This window comes from Aedes albopictus, chromosome 2 (genome assembly GCF_035046485.1).
Source record: "Aedes albopictus strain Foshan chromosome 2, AalbF5, whole genome shotgun sequence".
In the NCBI taxonomy this organism is placed as follows: domain Eukaryota; kingdom Metazoa; phylum Arthropoda; class Insecta; order Diptera; family Culicidae; genus Aedes; species Aedes albopictus.
Genome location: NC_085137.1, coordinates 353606522 through 353629822, shown reverse-complemented (window position 1 = coordinate 353629822; position 23301 = coordinate 353606522). Strand labels below are relative to the sequence as shown.

General features: G+C 38.9%; 3 protein-coding genes across 4 annotated transcripts in view; 2 read left to right on the top strand and 1 right to left on the bottom strand.

Moving 5' to 3' along the window:
- LOC115263253 (uncharacterized) overlaps positions 1 to 4694 on the top strand; it is a 52183-nt gene extending 47489 nt beyond the window's left edge. Inside the window, exon 15 of the mRNA XM_062852729.1 lies at positions 3371 to 4694. The gene's annotated coding sequence lies outside the window, so the exon portion shown is untranslated. The remainder of the gene's footprint in view (positions 1 to 3370) is intronic.
- The window catches only part of LOC109416657 (uncharacterized), a 325658-nt gene that overhangs the window by 284486 nt on the left and 17871 nt on the right, over positions 1 to 23301 (top strand). The gene's annotated exons all lie outside the window — the stretch shown is intronic.
- The window catches only part of LOC109407388 (uncharacterized), a 102133-nt gene continuing 93797 nt past the window's right edge, over positions 14966 to 23301 (bottom strand). For both annotated transcript variants that reach the window (XM_029866321.2, XM_029866322.2), the window contains exon 7: positions 14966 to 16328. In XM_029866321.2, coding sequence (XP_029722181.1) covers positions 15185 to 16328 — 1144 coding nt within the window. In that variant the 3' untranslated portion in view covers positions 14966 to 15184. The remainder of the gene's footprint in view (positions 16329 to 23301) is intronic.

Genomic DNA, 23301 nt, shown 5'->3' with positions numbered 1-23301 from the left:
TATGAAAGTTCGATAATAATCGAGATTTGAGAACATTGTAAAAAAATGTTTTTCTCTAAAAAAATCAAGATGGGGACCAAATTTAAGGACAAACGTCTTGAAATCCCGCTTCAACAGTGCATTAGAAATTCAGACGCACAAATCTCCAGAAGCAAGCTTCAACCAACAGTCCATTTTATTATTCTGTTCTTTCTCACTTGTAATAAGCCTAAAATAAGAAACTCAGGTGCACTGGTATTGCCTATAAAAGGTTTGTGCCCAAGAAATCGTGAGTAGGCACTAAAAATCGGCCATTGTGGCTGCCATTTTGGGATTCTAACAAGTCTGTCCACACCTAGCTTGATCTTTTCCCTTTTTAACAACATTTCTTGTTGAAGGAGTTTTTGAAGAAACTTCCGATTTTCAAACACCGGCAAACCGGACAGCTATAGAACAACCTACATGCAAATTTGTTGTCCGCGACGCCAGGGATGACAAATAGCGACTATGCAATGGACTACCCGCTTTGCGCGCAGCCACAGTTGATCAGCAGGAGTAAATCAATTTAATTTTGTATGGCGAAATGCATCTAAACTTGAATTACTTGAAATACAAAGCTTTTCCCGAAAAAATATTTGGTAGGCTTAATAGTGGTCACCATTGTGCACAACCACTACCAAATATTTTTTCGAATAATGTGTTCCACTTCGATAAATTTGCCTTTAGATGCTGTTCGCCATACAATATTTTTGCGATTTACCTTTAGCGATTTTTCGCGCATAGATGCTAGCGCCACATTGGTCGATGCGGAGGGTAGGAAAACAGACGATGCAGGTAATAAATTGAAACGAACATCTCACTTCAACGCTACTCAACAATATTCAATCCGATGTGTTTAGCCTGGACAAACGACTTGAATGTCCACTTCAATGCATTTTCAATGCATCAGTTGAAAATGGGAAATTTTCACTCCGGTTTACAATGAATTAAATGCTTTGACTGTTTTCCTACTCTCCGCATCGACCAATGTGGCGCTAGCTTCTATGCGCGAAAGATCGCTAAAGGTAAATCGCTAAAATATTGTATGGCCAATACAGTACTTTCTCGATTATATCACGAATGAAAAAATTTTTCGCGTGATATATTGAAGCGTGATATAATTGAAACATCTATTTTTCAAAGGCGTTTATTAATCAAAATACACTTGCACACGGCACGGTAAAGGCTGGGTATGCTGCGCAATTCAGATCCCATTGTGATCCACTAGGCTCTGCCCAGCAACTCCTATCCCTAACTCCACGCGGTCGGAAACTATGAGCAACCTTAGGGAAGATCGGGTAACCAACCCCGGTGGGAACTTTGGTCGTAGGCTGACAGGGAAGGGGGGGTTTGCTTCGGCAAACCTGAGCGTCCGTTCTCCAGGAGGAGCGGCTCACAACAGCGTCTGATCCCCATGTTAGGGGCGGCTGATCTACGTCCGAGTGCCAGGGAAGGACTCTAAGCTCAACTGTGCTCTATGGTCCTCCGGAAAGTAGGGGGTTGGTGTCAGGCCCTACGAGCCAGCCGTGAAAAAAAAACATTGTAGCGGAAAATCAGCAACAGAATAATACGAACCGAGACCAACGGCAACGACCCCAGCGAACGAAAAGGACTTGCGATTGGAAACTCGGTACGTGGAACTGCCGATTTCTCAACTTCATTGGGAGCACCCGCATACTCGCCGATCTACTGAAGGACCGCGGGTTCGGCATCGTAGCGCTGCAGGAGGTGTGTTGGACAGGATCCATGGTGCGAACGTTTAGAGGTAATCATACCATCTACCAGAGCTGCGGCAACACACGCGAGCTGGGAACAGCTTTCATCGTGATGGGTGATATACAGAGGCGCGTGATCGGTTGGTGACCGATCGGCGAAAGAATATGCAGGTTGAGGATCAAAGGCCGATTCTTCAACTTCAGCATAATAAACGTGCACAGCCCACACTCCGGAAGTACTGATGATGACAAGGACGCATTTTACGCGCAGCTCGAACGTGAGTACGATCGCTGCCCAAGGCACGACGTCAAGATCATCATAGGTGATTTGAACGCTCAGGTAGGCCAGGAGGAGGAATTCAGACCGACGATTGGTAAGTTCAGCGCCCACCAGCAGACGAACGAAAACGGCCTACGACTCATTGATTTCGCCGCCTCCAAAAATATGGCCACACGTGGCACCTTTTTCCAACACAGCCTCCCTTATCGTTACACCTGAAGATCACCACAGCAGACGGAATCTCAAATCGACCACGTTCTGATTGACGGACGGCACTTCTCCGACATTATCGTCGTCAGGACCTATCGTGGCGCCAACATCGACTAAGTACAATTATACACTACGCATAGGAAAGTCTATAAAAGATCCCAACCGGAATGGGAATCGAACCCGCCGTCTCTGAATTGGCGGTCCAAAACCTTATTTACTAAGGCTAACTGGAGACCTCTGATGGAAAGTGTAACGCGTGGAATTGACACATACAGACCGGACTCGATGCAGAGCAGAGCATGGGAAAGTTATTCTAGATAATCGAATCCTGTGTCCGGTCTGTCACCAATGGTACCATAATCGTATACTAATGTGCAAAATATCTTACTTATGACGATTCATATATCCTATATAGTATGGAATATCTGCTTAGCGATATTTGTATCGATTATTATAGCGTGATATAATAGAAAAAATAGCGTGCTAAAATCGAGTGTGATATAATGGAGCGTGATTAAATAGAACCGTGACAAAATCGAAAAACCACTGTAGCATCTAATGGAGTATTACTCGAAGTGAAGCACATTATTCGAAAAAATATTTGGTAGCGGTTGTGCATAATGATGACCGGTTTGATGCCTACCAAATATTTTTTCAGTAAAAGCTATTCATTTCTAGAAATTCGAGTTTAGATGCTTTTCACCATACAAAATTAAATGATTTTACTCCTGTTGAGCAACATTGAACGCACTCCCTGCCGGTAATCCATGTTTAGATAAATGATACAGGTTTTCTGGTAAACTGCTTTCCGGATAATGATATACTTTGAGTTCTGATGTTTAACCCCAATTCCCCTATGCAACTTGGATTGAAGTTCTATAGAAAATGAAAACAGTTGGTTATTGTTGAAAAGGTGATGTATTGAGCTGAGGCATAATTGTTTTGAACTAGGTAAACGGTAAAGATCTGCTCGATGTAAAATTGTTTCATTGTCCAATGAATAGTCATTGCTTACTCGTCTAACCATTTGCCGTCCTTTCGTAGTCTTCATTTATCAACGTAAAGAACCATAAAAATGTAAGTTTATCTCTGATTTTGTTACCAAACAGTATGAGTACTAAATTTGTCTCTTTTAACTCAATTGCAGGTCGCAGGAAGAACCATTTCAACACGGCTTACCGGTTCTTCAGAAACTACTTTTTTCCGATTTCCAATCGGATGTGATATTCCGAGTTGGCACCAATGGTGAAATGATCCACGCCCACAAGCTAATATTGGCGACGGCCAGCAGTGTATTCCACGCGCAGTTCAATGGGGCTTTCGCTGAAGCGCAGCAAAACAACCTTGAAAAGCCAGTTGTAATTGAGGACATCGAACCGGACATTTTTCGAGTGATTCTACGCTACATATACACCGAGGAAGCTTGCCATAGGGCAAGCAATGTTATGGATGTGTTTTTTGCGGCAGATAAGTACCTGCTAACGGGATTGACAGAGATTTGTGAGCAATTTGTTGAACAATCTATTACTACAGATAATGTTCTGGAGCTTTTTAGAAACAATTATCGGCATAACCGCAACAGGCACCTTCCTGATATCGATAAAATTTGTTTGAAAACCATCCGGGATAATCCTATCAAGTGTTTTCAACACCGGGATTTCCTCAAGTTGCCCGAGGAAGCATTGATAAAGATCACTGCTAGCGAACGCATGAACTGCAGTATGGATCAACTTTTGGATGCAGTTGAAAAATGGCGCAATGCAAATAAATCAGGTACCCAATTTCAAGTTAACTTAAGTGATATGCAGTGCCGTGAGCTGCGTATTACCGGTGATCCTTTTAATCGTTGTATCGCTGTATCAGATGTCGAATTTAATGTGAGTAAAAGTTTGTATTTGTATGGATTAGGAATATTTGTAGGTATTAAGGAAAAACCTTACGAAGACTTTGTTGCAAACCGTAGCCTTACTATAACGGTAATTGTTGAGTCACACGAACTATCGGTAACGAAACAAGTTGTTTCGAGAAATGATGTTTACGTGCAACCAATTTTTTTTGAAAAATTGGAGATAAAACAAAATTGCAAAATTCATATAACAATTGGCGGTGCACATGAAAGAGCAACGTTTTTCGGTTTAAAAGCGTTCCATCCAGAAGACCGTTTGGGGGAGGTAAATCTCACAGCATCCGAACCGGTACCAATCAACCGCCCGATGGGACGAGGTTACATTTATTCAGAACATAAAGAACGCATTAATTTTGTGGATTACTTATTATACGATGTCACTGATAGTTAGTTGTTCAAGTTACAGTGAAATACAGATATATGAGCATGTTAATAAAATCTACGGGAATCACGTGTGGTATTGCTAATATTCCGAGTACACCGCACAATGGTCGGAAAAAGAGAAAGTTCAGCCAAAACTCTTTTTATGTGTTTAATCGAAACTATAGGTTGTCTAGATATGTTTTATAGTTGTTTTAGGGTCTACAGGCCCTTAGTGTTTCAAAAGAGGTATTCAAAAGTTTATATAAGTATAAGTCAGTAAACCCCACATTTTTTTGCGTTTTTGTTAGATAATCAATTTGAATTCAATTAAATGATCAACTTTCGATCAAAACCAATCAAGTGTGTTCAAAACGTGTAAACATGTGGGAAGATTAATTTTATTTCAATAAAAAACGGAACAATAACGTAAAATATATGAATAAAAACATGACCTTTTAAAACAGCTCTAATTTGAAAAACTGCAATTTTCTGCAAAATATTTAAACGTTTTTATGCAGCCCTAAGCATGATGTTTAAGATGTACTACAGTAAGGACCCGATTTTGTCAGCCCCTGGTAGCATTTTGGGCTGACAAAATCGGGACATTTTTTAAAATCATTTTTTTATTCATGAAAACTTGTTCTGAGCACGTCAGAGACGGAGATAGGTGGGAGGGTCTGATACTGCCCGAATTGGCTACGTTTGCGCTGCCTTTCCACTTTAATTTCCAGAGCCTAATCTCTAAAAATCTATGAAGAAATCTTTGAATAATTGTTCGAGGGAATTTCTGGAGAAATTACCCGAGGATTTAAGGAACGTAGCCCTCAAGGCATTCCCGAAGGAATCCCATAAGTTGTTTCTGTAAAAACCTTTACAGAAGCTCCGAATAAATCCATTGAGTAATTTCTGAAAGAATCCTTACTGCAATCTCCGTGGAAATCCCTAGAGACATCCCTGGAGGAATTCTTGGATCATTCTCTGAAAAATCATTGAAGGAATCCCTACTGCAATCTTTGAAAAAATCTCTTTGAGAAATCCATGGAGAAAATCCTGAAAAAAAAGTACTGGGTAAATATCTGGAGCAAAACTGCTGGAGAAATCACAACAGAAATGGGTTGATAAATTCTAGCATGAATTCCAGGAGAATTTCCAACAAAATTTTCTAAAGGACTTTCAGAAGCAACACCAAGAGCTTTTCGTATAGGAATACCAAGAGGTACCGTAAAATGGGGGTATCTTTGATAATGCGGGTAACTTTGCGACAGGCATGGTATAGATAACCTTATAACTATGATTCCTTTAACCAGTTAAGAAAAAGGCAAACGTAGATCAAAACTATACATATGAAAGTCCATCTTAAACGAATTTTCATTAAAACCGAGTTTATATTTAATTTTTTGGGCTAAAAATAAAAAAATGATGATATTTCTGTCATTTGTCAAACCCTCCAAACAATCTGCTGTACAGCTCTGTTTCAACCATTTTTTCCACAAATGGCCTCTTATTCTTGGTAGATCCATCATAGTAGGTTCCAAATCTGGCCTTGAATCTCTTAACGAAGTGCGTTTTTACAAACTGGACTCAATTTTGTAAATTGAGACATAAATCTCCATACACCAATGAACGCCTAAAAATTTGCAATACCCTTGTAATTTAATGTAGATAAATCTGTATTATTCAAAATTTGTAAATAGAAAATTTAAAAAATACCCAAAAAAAAACACACCATGAATAGCATGCAATTATATGTTGATGTACCGTTAAACATATATTTGTACAAAGATAATGATTTTTGGCAGCTAAATCCACTGTGTTTTTCACTCAGTACTCCACAAACCCATTTTTATATGTAAAATTTAGTAATAAATCAATGTTTCGATATAAAAAATCTCTCTGATATTTTAGACAAGGCATCTCTCATCAGGTTCATATGCCTAAGATTTCAATCTGTGATTATTTTTTAAGATTTAATGTGTTTTTCAGGCCACTATCAAAGTTACCCCAAAATGAAAATCTGATTTTCGCTCGTATGGAAAACTCAAAGTCACCAAAAATATGTAAAATCTTGATGATTTTCAATTGGCTTCTTTAGCGCTGTTCAATTGGCTTCTTTAGCGCTGTTGAGATAATTCTATATTCTGAATCTGCATGCCAAATTGATCCGAAATCCAAATTTTCATGAATTACCAACCCGGGAACCTATTTAAAAATCAGTTTGAAGTTTGTATGGGAGCGATTTGTCGAATCACCCCTCGTCGCATTTTGTACTGGACGGAGCTGTCAAGTAGTTGCCCAGCTGTCAATAGGTGATATCGAAAAATCTCTTTGAAATTGATTTTAGGTACCAAAATAATGTTCTAAAAATCTGAAAAAAATCATGGTGGTTCAGAAAAAAATGCTCTTTCATATAAAATCATAAAATCAATACATTTTTCTAAATTTAAAACCCCAATTGCAATTGATAACTGATACCCCAGTACTTGTTTTAAAAATATAAAAGTAGGGAAAATACTGAAGAAAATTCGCTGAAAAACTGTCGGTACCCTGGATTGAGGAATCCTCGGGAAATCCCAAGGATGCCCAATTGGGAAATCTAACAGAGAAATCATAGTCAATTCTCTAGAGGAGTAATAACTGAAGGCATTAATATATGAAATTTTTGAGAACTTCCTAGAAGGATCCCTGAAGGAATTCTTCTAGGAATTCTTGAAAAAAATCCCTAGGGAAATCGCTAGATTAATTCATCAGTAGTTTGGCTCAAGGGGCACATACTCCTCCATTTTGGAAATTTGTGTCTTACGTAGATTTATTCATTGACTAATAAATGGAGTAATTCATATTGGTAGCAATTATTCGATCAAAACGATCAACGATCAAATCTGACTATGCATGTCAATGGTTGCTCCTGCGTGATTGATCTGAGCTGGTACCAATTGCACTGAGATCCAAATGAATAAAGGGCTGGGACACTCCACTTATTCTCAAAGTGCAATTTAAGCAGCTCATACATTTTGGATCAATAACGGCGCCGGCCACGTCCTTATAGTCAGTTGGGAAGGGAAAGGAATGTTACGAGTGTGCTGGGTTGTTGCTACTACCCAACAAACATTTTTGCTGTATAAGAGTGGAACAAACCACTTTTAAGCAAACTTTAGCTTAAGAAACTGCTGTTCAGCTAGTTCTGTTACTTGGGTAAAGACTGAGATCACCTCTGCATCCCCGCATCCAGCATGGACTGGGGTATTTGTTAGACGGAAAGGATGGTAGATCTGGGAGTCACCGTTGGGTCGGTGATGCGATCGATGGATAGGGGGATTATTGTGTTCGTATGGTGATAGAATGTGTGGTGAAGGTGGTCAAGCGGCACAGCACGCTTTGGTTGCATAACTTGTAGGCGTTATAGACACTGCTGTGAGTGGAAGTTGGAAGGGAAACGACTTTTTTCCAATTCGTTTCTGGTTCTAGCGATAGCTATGGACATATAAGTTGATAGAAAGATGCAAAGTAGGATGAAAGGGACGGGCCAGGGATTGAACCCATGACCTTCTGCATACGAAACAGAAGCGGTAGCCAGTAGACCACCAAGCCCGTCTCAATTAAAAATCATAAAACTACAATACATTAACTTTGTTATAAGGTGAAATAAAATTTAAAAATATCAAACTCGTTTTTTGGGAGATTTGGTCGCCCCATTGTATGGGGCCCGACCAATGTGCACCGTTCAGAGCACGGGAAGCTACAGTCTTGGTCGTCACATAACCGGAGAGGATAACATTTAAAATAGAACGCAATCCAGTAAGTTTGGTGGGGCGGGGCAAGATGTGTCACCTAAGGATGAATCAGCATAACTTTGTAAATACAAATTGTTTTGGTTTGTATTCATCCTCTACTCTTCAATATATTAGTTAGCTAATTAAATACAAAACAAGCTTTTGCATGAGCATTTAAAAAAAGACCGATTTCGGGCCTAGAAAAAAATGCGGGGCAAGATGGGTCACCTTTTAAGTAGTTCGGATTTTATCAACGAAAAACGGCAATATGTACGATTTTTTCTGTACATATTCATATATGCTCCATATCCATACTGACTAAACAAGAGCTACTAATAAACATTTTACTAATTCATTTGGAAAACAAAAAAGGTTTACGATTTTAGTGGTATTTTGACGACCTGAAAATCGATGTTTTTACTAAAAAATTGTCATAAATTTTTGTTACAATTTTAAGCGCTCATACCGCTTGGTTGGAGTGAGTTACGAGATATTCTTGTAAATAAATCACTTGCAAATGCTTCAAAAATACGCTCAAAATTGAAAGTGACCATCTTGCTCCGCGGTCGATTATAAGGATAAATGTATCGCATAATAAAAATAGCTGAAAAGCATTTTATTTTTTATTTCCAACTAGAGTGAATAATTTTTCATAACTTTTGTTTATTCATGCTGGTCACTTAAGAAAATTATTAACATAATCAAAACATAAATAATTCCACGTATATGACATCCCTATTCCCACCCAATAGGATTGTTTGCAGCCAACATCAATTGGGTTCCCCCATTGACAATGCATTTGAGTTCCCTAAACATTGGTACAAGATACGGGAATCGAAAACGTGACGTCATCGCACCCTGGTGAATAATTCGCTCGAAAATGGCACTGACCCATCTTGCCCCGTCCCACCCTACTAGATTTGTAGTAATGAGCTGAATTTTAGAATGGTGAGTTCTGAGTTTCTGCAATTAAATGGTCAGGCCCTTGGCATGAATGAAATTTATCGTAGCCAACATCTAACTGCCTTATACTCATAGAGATAAGTGACATTTCATCACACGAACACTAGCTTGAATTTTTCCATACACAAAAATGCACGCCAATTCAAAGGCTATTCAGATTGCATATGAAAATATTACCCAACTGATTTGGGTAAAACGGCTAAATAATGATAAAACTAACAACCGGGGTAAGAGTGCACATATTTTCCCCCAAGTTTCACTACTACATCTACAAAAGAGACACGCATACATTTGAACGTGATTACCACTATATTCGTGCAAATTTAAACGAGTGTGTAATCAACAAACGCAGCTTTGGTTTGATGTTGTGAGCCACACACGAAATCACATTCACAATGCGTGTTTGTTGGGTTGCTTTATTCAACTAATCGCATGCTCCTCTTACCGTACATTAATATTAAAGCGAGTTTGAAGTGTTTTGTGATCATAAGCGGTGGAAAAAATGATTCCAAAAATTGTTCAACAAACCAAAATAAACGTTAAACAAAAAAAATGTTGATATTTTCGCATTTGACAGTGGGCGCTATTTATTAGCGCCCAGGACATCCTGTCTACCATGATTCCAATCAAGGTTTCCAATAATCGTATCGGGGAGCACTCACCACGATTTTTTGACCGATAAGCATTCCCAAGCTCACCGTGCATATTTTGATCGCTGATGCAATGAACTCAGCTGTCACTGTCTATAGCGGAGGAAAACTCTCGCTGGTAGCAGAGGCGATTGTAAACAAAGACACTCGCGCTCTTGAGTGTTCATTCGTCGATCACAACTCTCGCACAGCTGCTCGAAAATAAACGATTATAACGAAGCGAAAACTCGAGTAGCTATTATCGCGACCGATTTTTTTCACAACGATAAATGATAATTTATCACCACGAGTGCCGATTCAAAGGAAAGGCAGCGCGTTATCGATGCCGTGTCTGCAAATAATACTCACCATAGATGAAATTTTTACACCATGGTGTATTTACATATGTGACACATCCCAGAGCAATATGAGATGGATAAGCAAGTCTTACGGTATTTTATTTTCAAAGATCCTGAAGAACCGAAAGATGTAACTTATGTCAAGGACAATCAACCGCACCGAGCGCGGACTGGACATTTAATTCGTAATTGTGTAATGCAAAACACACTAGTAGAGAGCACAAGAGGATAGTGTAGGAGTAGAAGGATTCTGCGATTATGAAATGGATCGTATTAGGTGTAGATAAATGTGTTCCTATGGAGGATAGAAAGGAGGAAGGAATCAAAACATGGAAGAAAAAATACTAGAATTTAATAAATCACAACATCATTATCTTGGACAAAGCTGTTTACTATTAAGTGCCGCTCAGCAGAAGCTATATTTACGAACCAAGCGATTCATCTTCTTCGGATTCTTCATTCAATAATTCTACCGAATCATCCAATAAATATTTATTAATAATAAATTTCCGTGATTTCAAATCTTCATGCACGAAAGTGCTAGTTGGTGGCACATTTGCTAAACAATGTTTGGCTATTTACAGGGCCGGATCTAAGGGGGGGCCGGGGGGGCCCGGGCCCCGGGCCCCCACATTTTAGGGGCCCCCACAAAACCCATTTTTGGTTGTTAACATTAGCTTTATTGCTCAAGTACCGTTCGAAAATAAGGAAAAATATTTTTGGTCATCTCTCCGAGGGGCCTCCACATCCGCTCGGGCCCCGGGCCCCCACAATCCTTAATCCGGGCCTGGCTATTTATTTTAGACTCCCTCCCTCTCCCCCACGCAACAGCTTTTGTATATTTATTTTTTAATTTTGCTTGATGCGCAACCCAAAGTTGTTTGGTAACTATGCTGGAGGGAAGAAGTCGCGCTATCTGTCAGTCCTCGACCTACCAAACTACTTCGCAACTTTATTTCTGAATAGTTCAGAATCCTAATGCATACACACGAACTTTCGGTGAAATCTTCCCCATGATCCTTGTAGATTCCACTATCGACGATATTTTCGCCGTGAGTGGGAATCGGAATGAAAGCTGAGAATCAACTCGATATATTCAAGCAGACGATCTTTCGACGCTGAATGAAAAATAGTTCGAGAGCGCACTCACAATTCTCAATCCAGTTCGTTGCGGGCAACTCACTCACGCTGGAGCGAGTTCATTCACGCCTTTGTGAGAGAATGAACTGATTGTTGTTTTTATGATGAACATTTGGGACGATAGACACTGAAACAAATTATTTGGCTTTCGCGAGAATTATCGTCTATCAGTAACCTTGATTCCAATGCATTGATATAGGCCGTGTCAGGGGCCTGGAAATGGTGCAAAAAGTGCGAGTTTCGTAAAGCCACCCGGTCGGCGCGCGTGTGTTGGTTTTTTTTTGCATTTTATCATTCTCTGTCGGAGTTGCCTTTGCGTTTCTTCAACTCGAGTCAGTTTTGTATAGCCACCCGGTCCAGCGATGGAGACACATCAATGGGTGAGCTCATTTCATGCTATTATTTTATTGGAAATGTTCGTTGTGAAATAACATGACTAAGACAATCGTAGATTTTTTTTTTGTATTTTCTAAAGCACACTTTGTATAGTCCGTCACTCCAAGTAACGTCGCTCTTTTTTGCAGACTAGATTTCGTTTTGAGAAGAAACATTGACCGATCATCTGACGTGGGTGATCCATTGTTTGGCATAAAAGTACGTATAACATGAACATAAACTTCATTATACGTGCAAATTGGTTATCTGGTGTATACCATAACTATAGCTTTAGCAGAAGCTTGTCCTTTGCGGTCTGTAAGGACCGCAAGAGGTACTCCTGAATGAAACTTTTCTCTGGTGAAGATCAAAATATCTTCGGATAAACCAGTATTTGGAATTTGGATATAGTTACGAATCTGTAGCATCCACTTCGAATATTGTAGCTATATAATCGATTTAGTGGATACTTAAAAGTTCTGATTCCTTCAAATCCCCAGGAGCAAATGGGGTTACTCTTATTTTCCTCCAGAGGGGTCTGAGTAACTCAAACATGTTTTGAATAATTTCTCTTTTGTAGTTTTGAAGTTTGGAGGACGATCTGCGGACCCTACGCAGAGTGCGGAACTGGAGACAAACAGCCATGGACCGAGTGGAATGGAGACGACTACTATGTACAGCAGAGGCCACCCCGGCCTTAGCCTGATCGGTAAGGTAAGGTAAGGTAGTTTTTCTATTGGGTATTTTCATGACGTGAACTGCCCATAACTGCGTATTTGTTACAATAGGACAGATCGGTGAAGTACTAGATTTGTAGTAATGAGCTGAATTTTAGTATGGTGAGAAGGCCAAATCTCCGTTTCTGCAATGAAATGGTGGAAAAAGCGTGGGTATTATGATTCCTTGCTTAATTTGATGCAGTTTGAGCAAAACTTTGGGCAACAGTGTTGTTGTTTTCTCCATTTCTTGCAACATAAACAACATAGTTATCCAAAGTTTTGCTCTAACAGCATCAAATTAGTCAAGGAATCATAATACCCACACTTTTTGCACCATTTCATTGCAGAAACGGAGAATTGACCATCTCACCATACAAAAATTCAGCTCATTACTACAAATCTAGTACTACACCGAACGTGCCCCATTACAGTTTTTGTCAATGTTGAGTTAATACCGGGGCTCATCTCTAAATCACCAGTACTTTCATGTATCCAAATGAACTTTACAAGTTTGTTCCACAAAATGTGAAAAAAAAATACCAAGTCGTTTTGTCTCATTAACAAGTATTAACGAGTGTAACCGCATAACAGGCACACTGGGAATACACACTGGCCTCATAGCATACAACCAACATACAAGAAGAGCTGTAGAAGATTTCGTTGCGGGGTAATTCACTTTGATTTTTTGCCAAATTTTTGAAATTTAGATCCTTTTCCATACTAGTGCAAGTTGCAAACTTTGAGTTCAATTTTCTCCAATGCCTACTTTTGTCGAATGTGACTGTTAAGCACGGCATAAAAATCACAAGGCAAGCTAGTAACGTATGTATACATTATTTTTTTATGTAAACATGTGACGTCGTTCTTATCGTTTTACGTTGATTAAATTGGTAAGGAGTACTAGATCATTGTATTCATGCCTATGAACGATTTGAATTACGTAATCAAAAAACTGTGAGATTTACGGAAGGTATCACCTTCTAAATAACACCGTGACTGTTATGTAGTTATGGGCAGTGAAATAAGTTCCCAAAAGGGTGTGTCCGCTGTATGAAGAAGGAAATAGTTGCAGATTTATCCGGTTAACCTCGTTCCTTCTAATACTTAACGCATTGTCAACAGCGGAATTTTCGCTCATTCTCACGAAAATAGAATTCTCCCTTACACCAATTGAATTGGTGATACTAGTCTTTTCCACTACTATGCTAGCTGGAAACCCCAATTCCTACACGGACTTCTTCAAAAAAGGTTTGCCTAGAATCTTTCTGGAGATTCCCATACATATTTCTTGAGATTCACCAGAATTTAATTTGCGAAATATGCCTAAAATCCTCTAAAACTTTTATTCTTTTTGAATTCTTTGAGAAATTTAAGATCTGCTAAAAAACTCTCAAGTATTTACCTGCGAAACCTGAAATTTTGCAAGCATATGCATGCATTTCAGAATATTCTTGAAAAGATCTGTGTTTCTCTAACGTTACTGTTAATTATATTTATTCTTTTGACTTTTAACTCATTTACCTTGAAGTTACTCAATAATTATTTATGCTGGAGAATACTAATGAACCTAGAATAGGGTAAGTGTACCAATTATGTCTATAGTACCAATTATTCGCCATAGTTGATTTTCACTCTAACGATGTAAATCAACATTTAAAAAAACTGTGAACAACAGATCACGTTCACAAAAGATGGTTGCACTCACTTAAACTCCACATTTTGCTCAAAAAATGATAGAAATAAATCATTTTCCTTAAAATTTTGGCTTCCTTGCACCCTTCATCGCTATAGTGTACCAATTATGGCTAATCCCATAAGAAATGCATGCAAATAGTGCGAAAAGGAACCGAAGTTATAAAATGTAGCCATAACTGGTACAGAGGTCCTATCATTGGCACACGCTGTAATAAATACTAAAAGTAGTTTTAGCTCCGTTTATATATTTTTCCTGTAAAGTATAGAAACTAAGTTACCTTTTAACATATTGATGACATTCGTTGGTCTTCTTGTTATTTTTGTACAAATAATTGTCCTTAGGTAGTGCCATATTTGGTACAGGCACCCTATATGGACATTGTGATTTCAAGCATATTTTGCGGTAAAATTTTAACCAATAAGACTCCCTGATTTACTACAGAATTCCCTGAGAATCCCAGGTTTTTTCTAGGTAGGAGACACCCTGTCTTCGCTCGTTTTATCGCGGCTTTGGCGTTACTTCGCTCCTCTGTCTTCCTCCAAAATTATTCTCGCCGGTGGCGATGAAGACGTTCTTGATGGCGATCTTCAATGCTTCCATCTTTCGGATTGTCCGCAGCATGGTTCTCTAGCTTTTCTAACTCCACCAACATTAGAAATACGTAAAAAAAACTTTATAGGTACATAACAATGCTTGGAAAAAGTTAGGCCTCAAAGAATCAAACCTGTAGAATAGTGTTTCTAACAGCAAAGCGGCTTTGAGCGTACGAGTCAGTGAATTACAAATAAAGGAAGATTTCTTTCTGAATGTTTGCGCTCGATCTAAGAGTAAGTTTTGTATAATGCAAGTAAACAGTTTATTGAGTATGCATAATAAAAATGTATCGAACAACAGGTAAAATATATGCTTTTAAATATAAGTAAACATTTTTGAGCATTTTGTATTCGGCGTTGCAAACCTTAGGCATAAAGATATAAGTATAACTATTTTCTTTCTAAAACCGCACCGCTAATCTCCGCGTGATCTGTTACACTGTTAGGCCTAGACTACAAAACTCCGATTATTATCACAAAATTCGTAAATATTGTCAACAAATTCCGTTTCCTTGGAATTGTGGTCGGAAGATAAGCTGGTTTTGGAAGAAGCACCCGTACTGGGTAGGGCCGTTGCGCCCAAAGCGTTCGACGAGGACCGCTCGTTCAGGCTGTCGGCCGTGGATCCCGAGGGCGAGTAGGACGAGTAGAAGCCCCGGAACTGTTTGGCCTCCTGTGCCTCCAGCAGTGTCTTCAAATTATCGATGAGGGGCGATTTTTCCTCTATTTCCGCTTTTGTGTGCAGCAGCTCTTGCTCGATCTCGATGATTTCTTTGGCGCACGTGTCGATCGATTCCTGCAAGCGTTCGACGTGAAAGTCGAGCCCAATGTGCGACCGATAGATTTGATTTTCCGCCTGGAATTTGGCACTCTTCAGCTTCAGACGGCGCAGCAGTTCATCCTCTTGGGTTAGCAGCTGTTGCATCTCCTCCATTTTGGTGGAGATTTCCTGGCGTATTAGATCGAACCGGAACGAGGTTCGGTTGAAAGTTCCTTTGCGCAACTCGAGATTAATGTTTTCAAAGTCATCTATGGGTGGCGTAACGTCATCGCTGTCGTAATCCAGCTTCCGCCGGTTAACCTCTCTGTTCCGTAGTGAACCGTAGCGTCGTTTCGGGCGGAATTTTCTCTTTGGTGTGTTATTTTCTGGGGCCGGTTCATAGGTCGGTTCTTTGGCAAGCTTATCTATTTCGATCATGGATCCAAAGTTGGGCTTCTTTGGAAGGGTGTTTTTGCGACCCAGTTGATTGTTGGTGAATATTCCGCTATCACTGTCGGATGTGTGTTCGATCACCAGCAGTAGCTCGTCTTCGTTTTTGAGAGCTTCGATTTGATCGGACGATTCGTAATATTTGGGTTTGAGCACTTTGGGTTCTTTGTATTTTTTCGTGGCGAATAGTTTGCTCGGGAATGTACTACGACGTGATTTATCATTGCATTTGCACTGTTCGCCGCTTTCGTCACTGGGATTGGTAATGTCGTACAACGTGGTCGCATCTTCCAGAAAATTCTCCATGATAACTGTTTTGCCGCAGTGCTTTTTAACGTATTTGCGGAATTTCTCCTGGTTGCGCTTTTCGGTAGATTTTTGGCTGTTGATGATAAGGAAAAATATATATTTAATTGGTGCCCTTCATAAGTCTTAGGTTTTGAAAGTATTTAGCCTTAGTATAGTTTTAAGTTACGAATGAGTATTTCTTGGTAAGACCGGTCCGGCGTAGCATGCAGGATGCGGAGGGTGCGGTCCGCACCGGGCACCCAAATTCAGAGGGTCTCCAAATCACCTTCCCTGATCTAGCACTAATTCTTTAAATAGCGACAGTTTCCTATAAGTACAAGTTCAATACTTCGTAGATCTACTAATAGGTATGTACTGCCCCCACTCGCATAACAGTCCCATTTGCAAAAAGTAGGAATTGAGAAAACAGCATTTGAAGTTTGAAATCTTGTTTCCATATAAAACTTTGAAAAATCGCCAAAATTTGAAGAATATTTCGATCATCTCGAAACTTTCACAGATTGCTTTGCACATGAATATATATCTGTAAAAAATATCACAATCACTACAAAGTTGTTCAGTTTTGTGTTACGTGACACAAAAATCCATGATGGGACTGTTATGCGGGTACTTTTGATATGGGACGCTCATGACTTGGTATTTTTTTCACATATTGACATAAAAATTCAAAATTTTTATTATTGTTTTTGGAAGTACATCGAAAATGATGACTATTCATAACGTTAACTCAAAATTGATGAAAAGTCAAATGGGACAGTTATGCGAGTGGGGGCAGTGTAGGGGTACGAGGTTAAAAAAATCGTTTCTGCTCCACACTGCTTATTCGATTTGTAAGTAGAATCATGCCTTCTCCCAAAGTTTGAGCTCATTTGGTTGAAAATTGAGACTGCACAAGCCCTTCAAATGTTGTGTGGGAAGTTCTATCGGTAAACGATGTTTCTCTTTCAATCAAATCACCATTGGACCATTTACAGCAATTATTGGAGGAATTACTGAAGAAATCCCTGCAGGTATGATTGATCAAAATCCTAAGAGATTCTTGAAAGAACTTTAAGAAAAATCGTTTGAGGTATTGCAAAAAGAACGCCTGCCGAAATTTCTAAGAAAAATCTTGAATGAATTCTGAAAGGTTTCCTCTGGGAAATTTCTGAATGGATCATGTGGGGTAGCCCCGAAGGAATTGTTTTTAGAAGTCTTTAAGAAACGCTTGGATGAGTTTCCGAAGCAATCACTGGAGCAACTCTTTAATCTTTAAGGAATTTGTGAAGAAGTTCTTGAAGTAGTTTCTAAATTAATCGTAAAAAATATACAAGAATAAGTTTTTTGGGTTCCTCAGTTGGATAAAAATCTTGGTGAAATCGTTAGAAAAAAAATCTTAGATGTTTCGTGAAGGAAATCCGGATGAATCCGCTGAAGAAATCTTTAAATATATGTATAGAATAAATGGTGATGGATACTTTGGAAGAATCCGTAAAGCATTCATTGAAGGAATTCCAGTAGAAATTTTTGGAGACATTTCTATCAGAATTCTTGAAATAATACTTCCTTTTTTGGAGGAATTCCTAAATCCTTGAAAGCATTATTGGAAGAATTTCTAATGCATATCTAGCAAAAACACTGAAAGGATCCTCTGGAGGAATTCCTATATATTTTTTGAGAGGAATTTGTGTAAGAATCTTAGAAATACATGAAGAAATACTTGCATGAACAAATTCCCGAAGGATCTCTTATACAAAATTATTAGTAAAATTCCTGGGGAAATCAGGTATAAAATTTCTAATGGAATACTTGGAGAATTGCTTGATAGATCATTTTAGGAAGTTCAAAGACAATACCTGAATAAATTCTGAACGAATCTTTGGAGAAATCGCAAGATGAATATTGCTTGAAATACATACTAAAGAAATCTTTGGAAAAATTTCTGAAGGAGTTTTGGAAGGAACTTGTAAAGACATTTTTCAAGGAATTCCTTTAGAATCTTGGTAGATTTCCTAAAGCAATCCCTGGGAAAACTCCAAAAGTAAGAGTTTGAGATCTTTGAACGAGTTCTGAAAGAATCTTTTGATAATTTTCTTGAGATTTTTTTGTAGAAAAACGTCAGGAATCCTTGGAAAAAATCCCGTTGGAATTCTTGAAGCGATTCTTGAAGAATTCCCGATGGATATCCTCTATGAAATCTTAGCCTTGCATTAATCACTTAAATGGTGCTTTGAGGCATTCCTTAAGAGTTCCTAAAAGAATCCTTGGAGAAATTTCTAAAGAAATTATTTGATTTTTTTTATGATAGGGTATTGCTGTTCCTTTCCTAAGCATATACGCTCCCATTCTTTTCTGTTTTCTTATTTTTGTATTTTTGTTAGAAGCACAAATGATAATAAAACATACGGAATCAATCGGAGTCGTAACCGCTTTGGTTTCGAATATAATGAATTTGGGAGCGTAAGATCACTAAGCGCAAGGTGACCCTACCAGGAATCCTCAGAGAAATATTTTAACCCTAGTAGGATGTTGGGGTCAATATGACCCAGACAGGCTCGCTGAATGTGCACCACGTTATCGTGCTGCGTCTAGCTCAACATCTTAAGAGGGTTAAACGATTTTTGCAGGAGTTTCTGGATGAATCAGTAACAAATCCTGGGCTTTACTAAGATGCTTGATGGAAACTTAATGATTTTTCAAAAGGTTTTTCGAAAGAATTTTGAACAAGTCCTATTAAAAATTGCAATAGAAATATTACGAAAAGTTTCTTGAGAAATATGCTGGCAAAAATTCCTGAAAGAAACTCCTAGAGTAGATGGATTTTAAAGAATTCTTTGCAGAAATTCAAGAAGGATTTTTCGAAAGAATTTCTATGCATTCTGTAGGAATCATTGGAGAATTTTTTGAATTAATATTCAATGGATTCTTTGAAAATTCCTTGGAGTAATTCTTGGATGAATTTCTTAGTAAAACCTTAGATAAACTCCATAAAAATCCTTGGAATAATTATTGAAGCTATCTTTGGAGGAATTTCTGAAGGATATTTTGGAAAAAAAAATCTTCAAGATGAGTGATGAGTGCTTGATAATGCTAAGATAAATCGAAGACGGCTAATAACAAGACAGCCAGCTCCCACCCTGTTGCAGGCGACATGGTTGAAACGCCCTCAACGATTCACAGGAACATTAAAACATGATTGTGTGCGTGTACATGCAAATACGTACACGGAAATGGTAGCATCGCATGCACACTCATTCATGATGTTGTTCCCTGAAGTCGTTTGTGGCGCTAGTGTGCTTGTAGCTCCCAAGGTATATGGAGCAAGAGGGTAGATGTCTGTCTTGTTACACAAGTTTACAAAATAAAACGAAAGTCGTGAACTTCTGTCAACGAGCAAAATTTTTGAAGCACAATTTAGTGCTGATTTCGAAACCGACCTTCAAAAAATTTAAAGTAGAACAGTTTTTGAGTTTTAGCTCAATATTGAGTTTTGTAACTTTTCAAAATATGTAATTTACTGAAATTCAAATATATTGCGTTTTGTTCAACCAATTTTAAATCTTTTTCCATAAATTAAAAGCTGAATACAATACCATTCGATCATCTGAATACAGGATTTGCGTCAGATTGATGAAATTCAAGATATTGGCGAGTTTTAGGGACGATCTCCTTAAATTTTAGCAAAATTCCCAAAATTTTTTGAAGAAATATATTTTTTTCAATAAGAAAAAAACAACTGAAAAATTCTTTCTCGACGTTTTTTTGACATATCATATGTAGGCGAGTTACAGTAAAAAATTCAGCTCAATCGGAGCATTGATTACGGAGAATGAGATGTTTGAAGTGAGCGACTTTGCTTAAAAATAGAACAAAAATCGATTTCAAATCATCAACCTTGTATGGAAAGTCGAAAAAATTTCCGCTCTACTGTAATTTTTTTCCTTCGCGTTTTCGAACTCAGGGCATGATTCTACACCAAAAATGTTCATCAGCTTACCGAGTTCAAAAATGCTGTAAACTAGTGTTATTAGCCGTCTTCGGATAAATCCTTGGAGAAATCTCTGGAGGAGATATTTGAAGAATCTTTGGAGACATGCTTGACTTTCGAGGAAAAATCATGAAAGGAATATTTGGAGGATGTCCTGAAAAAAAAAACATGGATGAGAGTTAGACGATACACTGACAAGTCATACCAATAAGTGATTGGGATACTGTGCCTGAAGCTCATGACATTTAATTTCATGACAAAATAATTTCCTCTCCCGCTTTGACATACATGTGCACAACAGTGTATGTGCTAGGTCAGTGATTCCCAAAGTGGGCGAATTCGCCGCCCTAGGTCAAGTTAAGGGGAGTGAAAATTAGAAAAATAAAATATGGGGGCGAAAATACTCAAAAGGGGTCGATTTTTTCAATTATTAAAAGCGATCAATTGTATGAAGAAACAAGTCCAGGTTTCATTACTCAAACATTAAAATATTCCCAGATGTTTTCATTACTTTATGATCTTTGAAAAACTTTGATTTGAAACATAGCCAGGAATCGACACAATTTTAAAATAAATCCAAAACTGTTGGATAGAAACGATTTTTGTTGATCTATCTCAGGCCTTTCTGGAAAAGTTCTTTAAAAATAAAATGTCTGCTACATGTGTTTTTGGAGGAATTTCTCTATTAACTGGAATATAAACTAAATAAACTATTGAGCAGTTAATTTCTGGTATGAAGTCCTGTACGCAATTTTGATGAAATTCTCGATCTTCAAAGGGAGTCAATAGTACGTTTCTGGTGTAATTTATCACACGGTCTATGAGGGGGGATATTTCAAAGATACTTTCCAAACGTATTCTTATAGGCGCTTTTTAATTAAAGTGAGTTTGAAATTTTAGAAAAAATCAAAATTTCAAGCGCCTACAATAAACGTTTCAATTCATGTGAAAATGTGTTGAGACTTGCCACTTCCCAGATTCTTCGCTAGTGGGCGATACTACTAAAAAGTTTGGGAAACACTGTGCTAGAAATTCATCTAATCCAATCCGAAGGGTATCTGGATTGTGTAAAGAAGCAAAACCATGTGCGATTGTGAAATCGAGTTATGTTCTACGCTTACTGACAACGGAGATAGTTGAGTGACTCCGTAGCTTGAAGGAATAGAAGCGCCCGTCTAGCGAATTGGGAGTCGTGTGTTCGAGTCTCACCGGTGTACGTGGATTTATTTTCATAATTCAAATTTCAATTTGTTCATCGAGCACATGTTTCTGTTTTGCACATGGCATTGTGCAGAATGTCAAAGCATTTGCAATAGTGTAATTTCAACATGGCTTGGTCAGCAAAATCAAGAAATTAAGTGGTAAGCATCATCGCCTGTGAATCCTAGGGTCGTAAGTTTGATGCTGGATGTTGGCCTTTTTTTACCTTTTCAAGTAAAAGGTCGATAAATCTTGTCTGATATCGTTTTCATCTTGTAATATCTTAACGAGCTATTGAGCAATTCTCCATATGTACTACATTTTAATATTATTTCTGATTGTTTACCTCTTAAATCAATCAAACCAATATCAGTTTTTGTTCTTCAGTAATTTCATCAGTAATAATTGAATATGCTGGTTCGATGCTGGCTGTTGGCAGATTTCTTTTTATTTTCCAGGAAAAATGTTCACAAATCTTGCCTTATATTGTTTGTTCTTCAGTAATTCAATTAGTGCATACATAATTCGTTAGATTTTCTCACCTTCTCGGAAGGACTACTTTTCCTCTGGCGGAATTCCGATGTAATATCTTAGAAGAATATCTAACTCGAAGGAAGCATTGGAGAATTTATTGTAGTAATTCTTTCAGGCATTTCTTAATTCTTTGAACATGAATCCTCACAGACAGAGATGGCATGCTCCTCAGAGCGCTAAGTGAGAAGATAAAAAATACGCATTACACACAGCCTTCATGATGAGAAAGAGTGGGTGAAAAGAATTATCTTCTGCGCGGTCCGACTGCACGCGCTCGGCATCGTTGTCGCATCGTGCACGACGGTGAACGCAGGCAAGCAGGAGAAAGTACAGTCCAACACACAGCTCACATCGCAGCGCTGCGCTACTCTGTACTGCCGAGAGCCTACAACTCTCAGCTCAGACAGCTCAGATGTGTAGCACACTACTAGAAATGAGCGAAGCTCACGCAGAAGAAGTGTGAGCTCTGCGACGTCTCGCACAGCTGGTGCGGCAACTTACGGCGGTGACATAGTAGAGAGTTGCGTGAAGCGAAGCGCAGTGCGACGCGTTTGCGTTCGAACAGCTTTTGTAAGCGCCAGTGCAAAACGCATGGTGAGACGCGTTGACCAGTCACGGCGGTGACATAGTAGAGAGTTGCGTGAAGCGAAGCGCAGTGCGACGCGTTTGCGTTCGAACAGCTTTTGTAAGCGCCAGTGCAAAACGCATGGTGAGACGCGTTGACCAGTCAGAGTGAACGCGAATCACAGCGTCGGCAGCTGCGTCAAACCATTCCGTCGAGTGCTTTCACGCGCGTGCATGCACAAGTTACTGTACGGGGAACTGATGGTTGCTAGGACCGTCTCATGATTCTGTGCGCCTGGTGTGTGGTGTGTGCTGTTTGAGTGAATTCGTCATGACGGGGTTGAGTCAGGTGTGAGTTTGGTCGTGGTTTGAGAGTTCTCGTTATGCTGATGGTTGTGATTATGGTGGTGGGCATCGGTAATTTTGCTTCGAATACGCGTCACAAAGCGCGTCACTGTGGCATGCTTCGCGTTGCTCGACGCGTGTATGAAAGCTGATCGACAAACGCGTTGCGCATCGCTTCACGCGCCGCCTTACTATGTCATCGGCCTTACACATACGCACTCTCACGCAAAGTTTTACGGCTGAGCGATGTGTGTTTGTTGTCGGTCCGCATTCGTAGCAAAACAGAGCGGCGCACATTCTTTTAAAGATGTGTACGCAGAGCTGTTTATCAGTGTATCTATGCCATCTCTGCTCACAGATATTAATGATAGAATTATTGGTGAATTAACTGAACAAATATTTAGAAAAATTCTATAATTTTGTGATTCTATTTTTT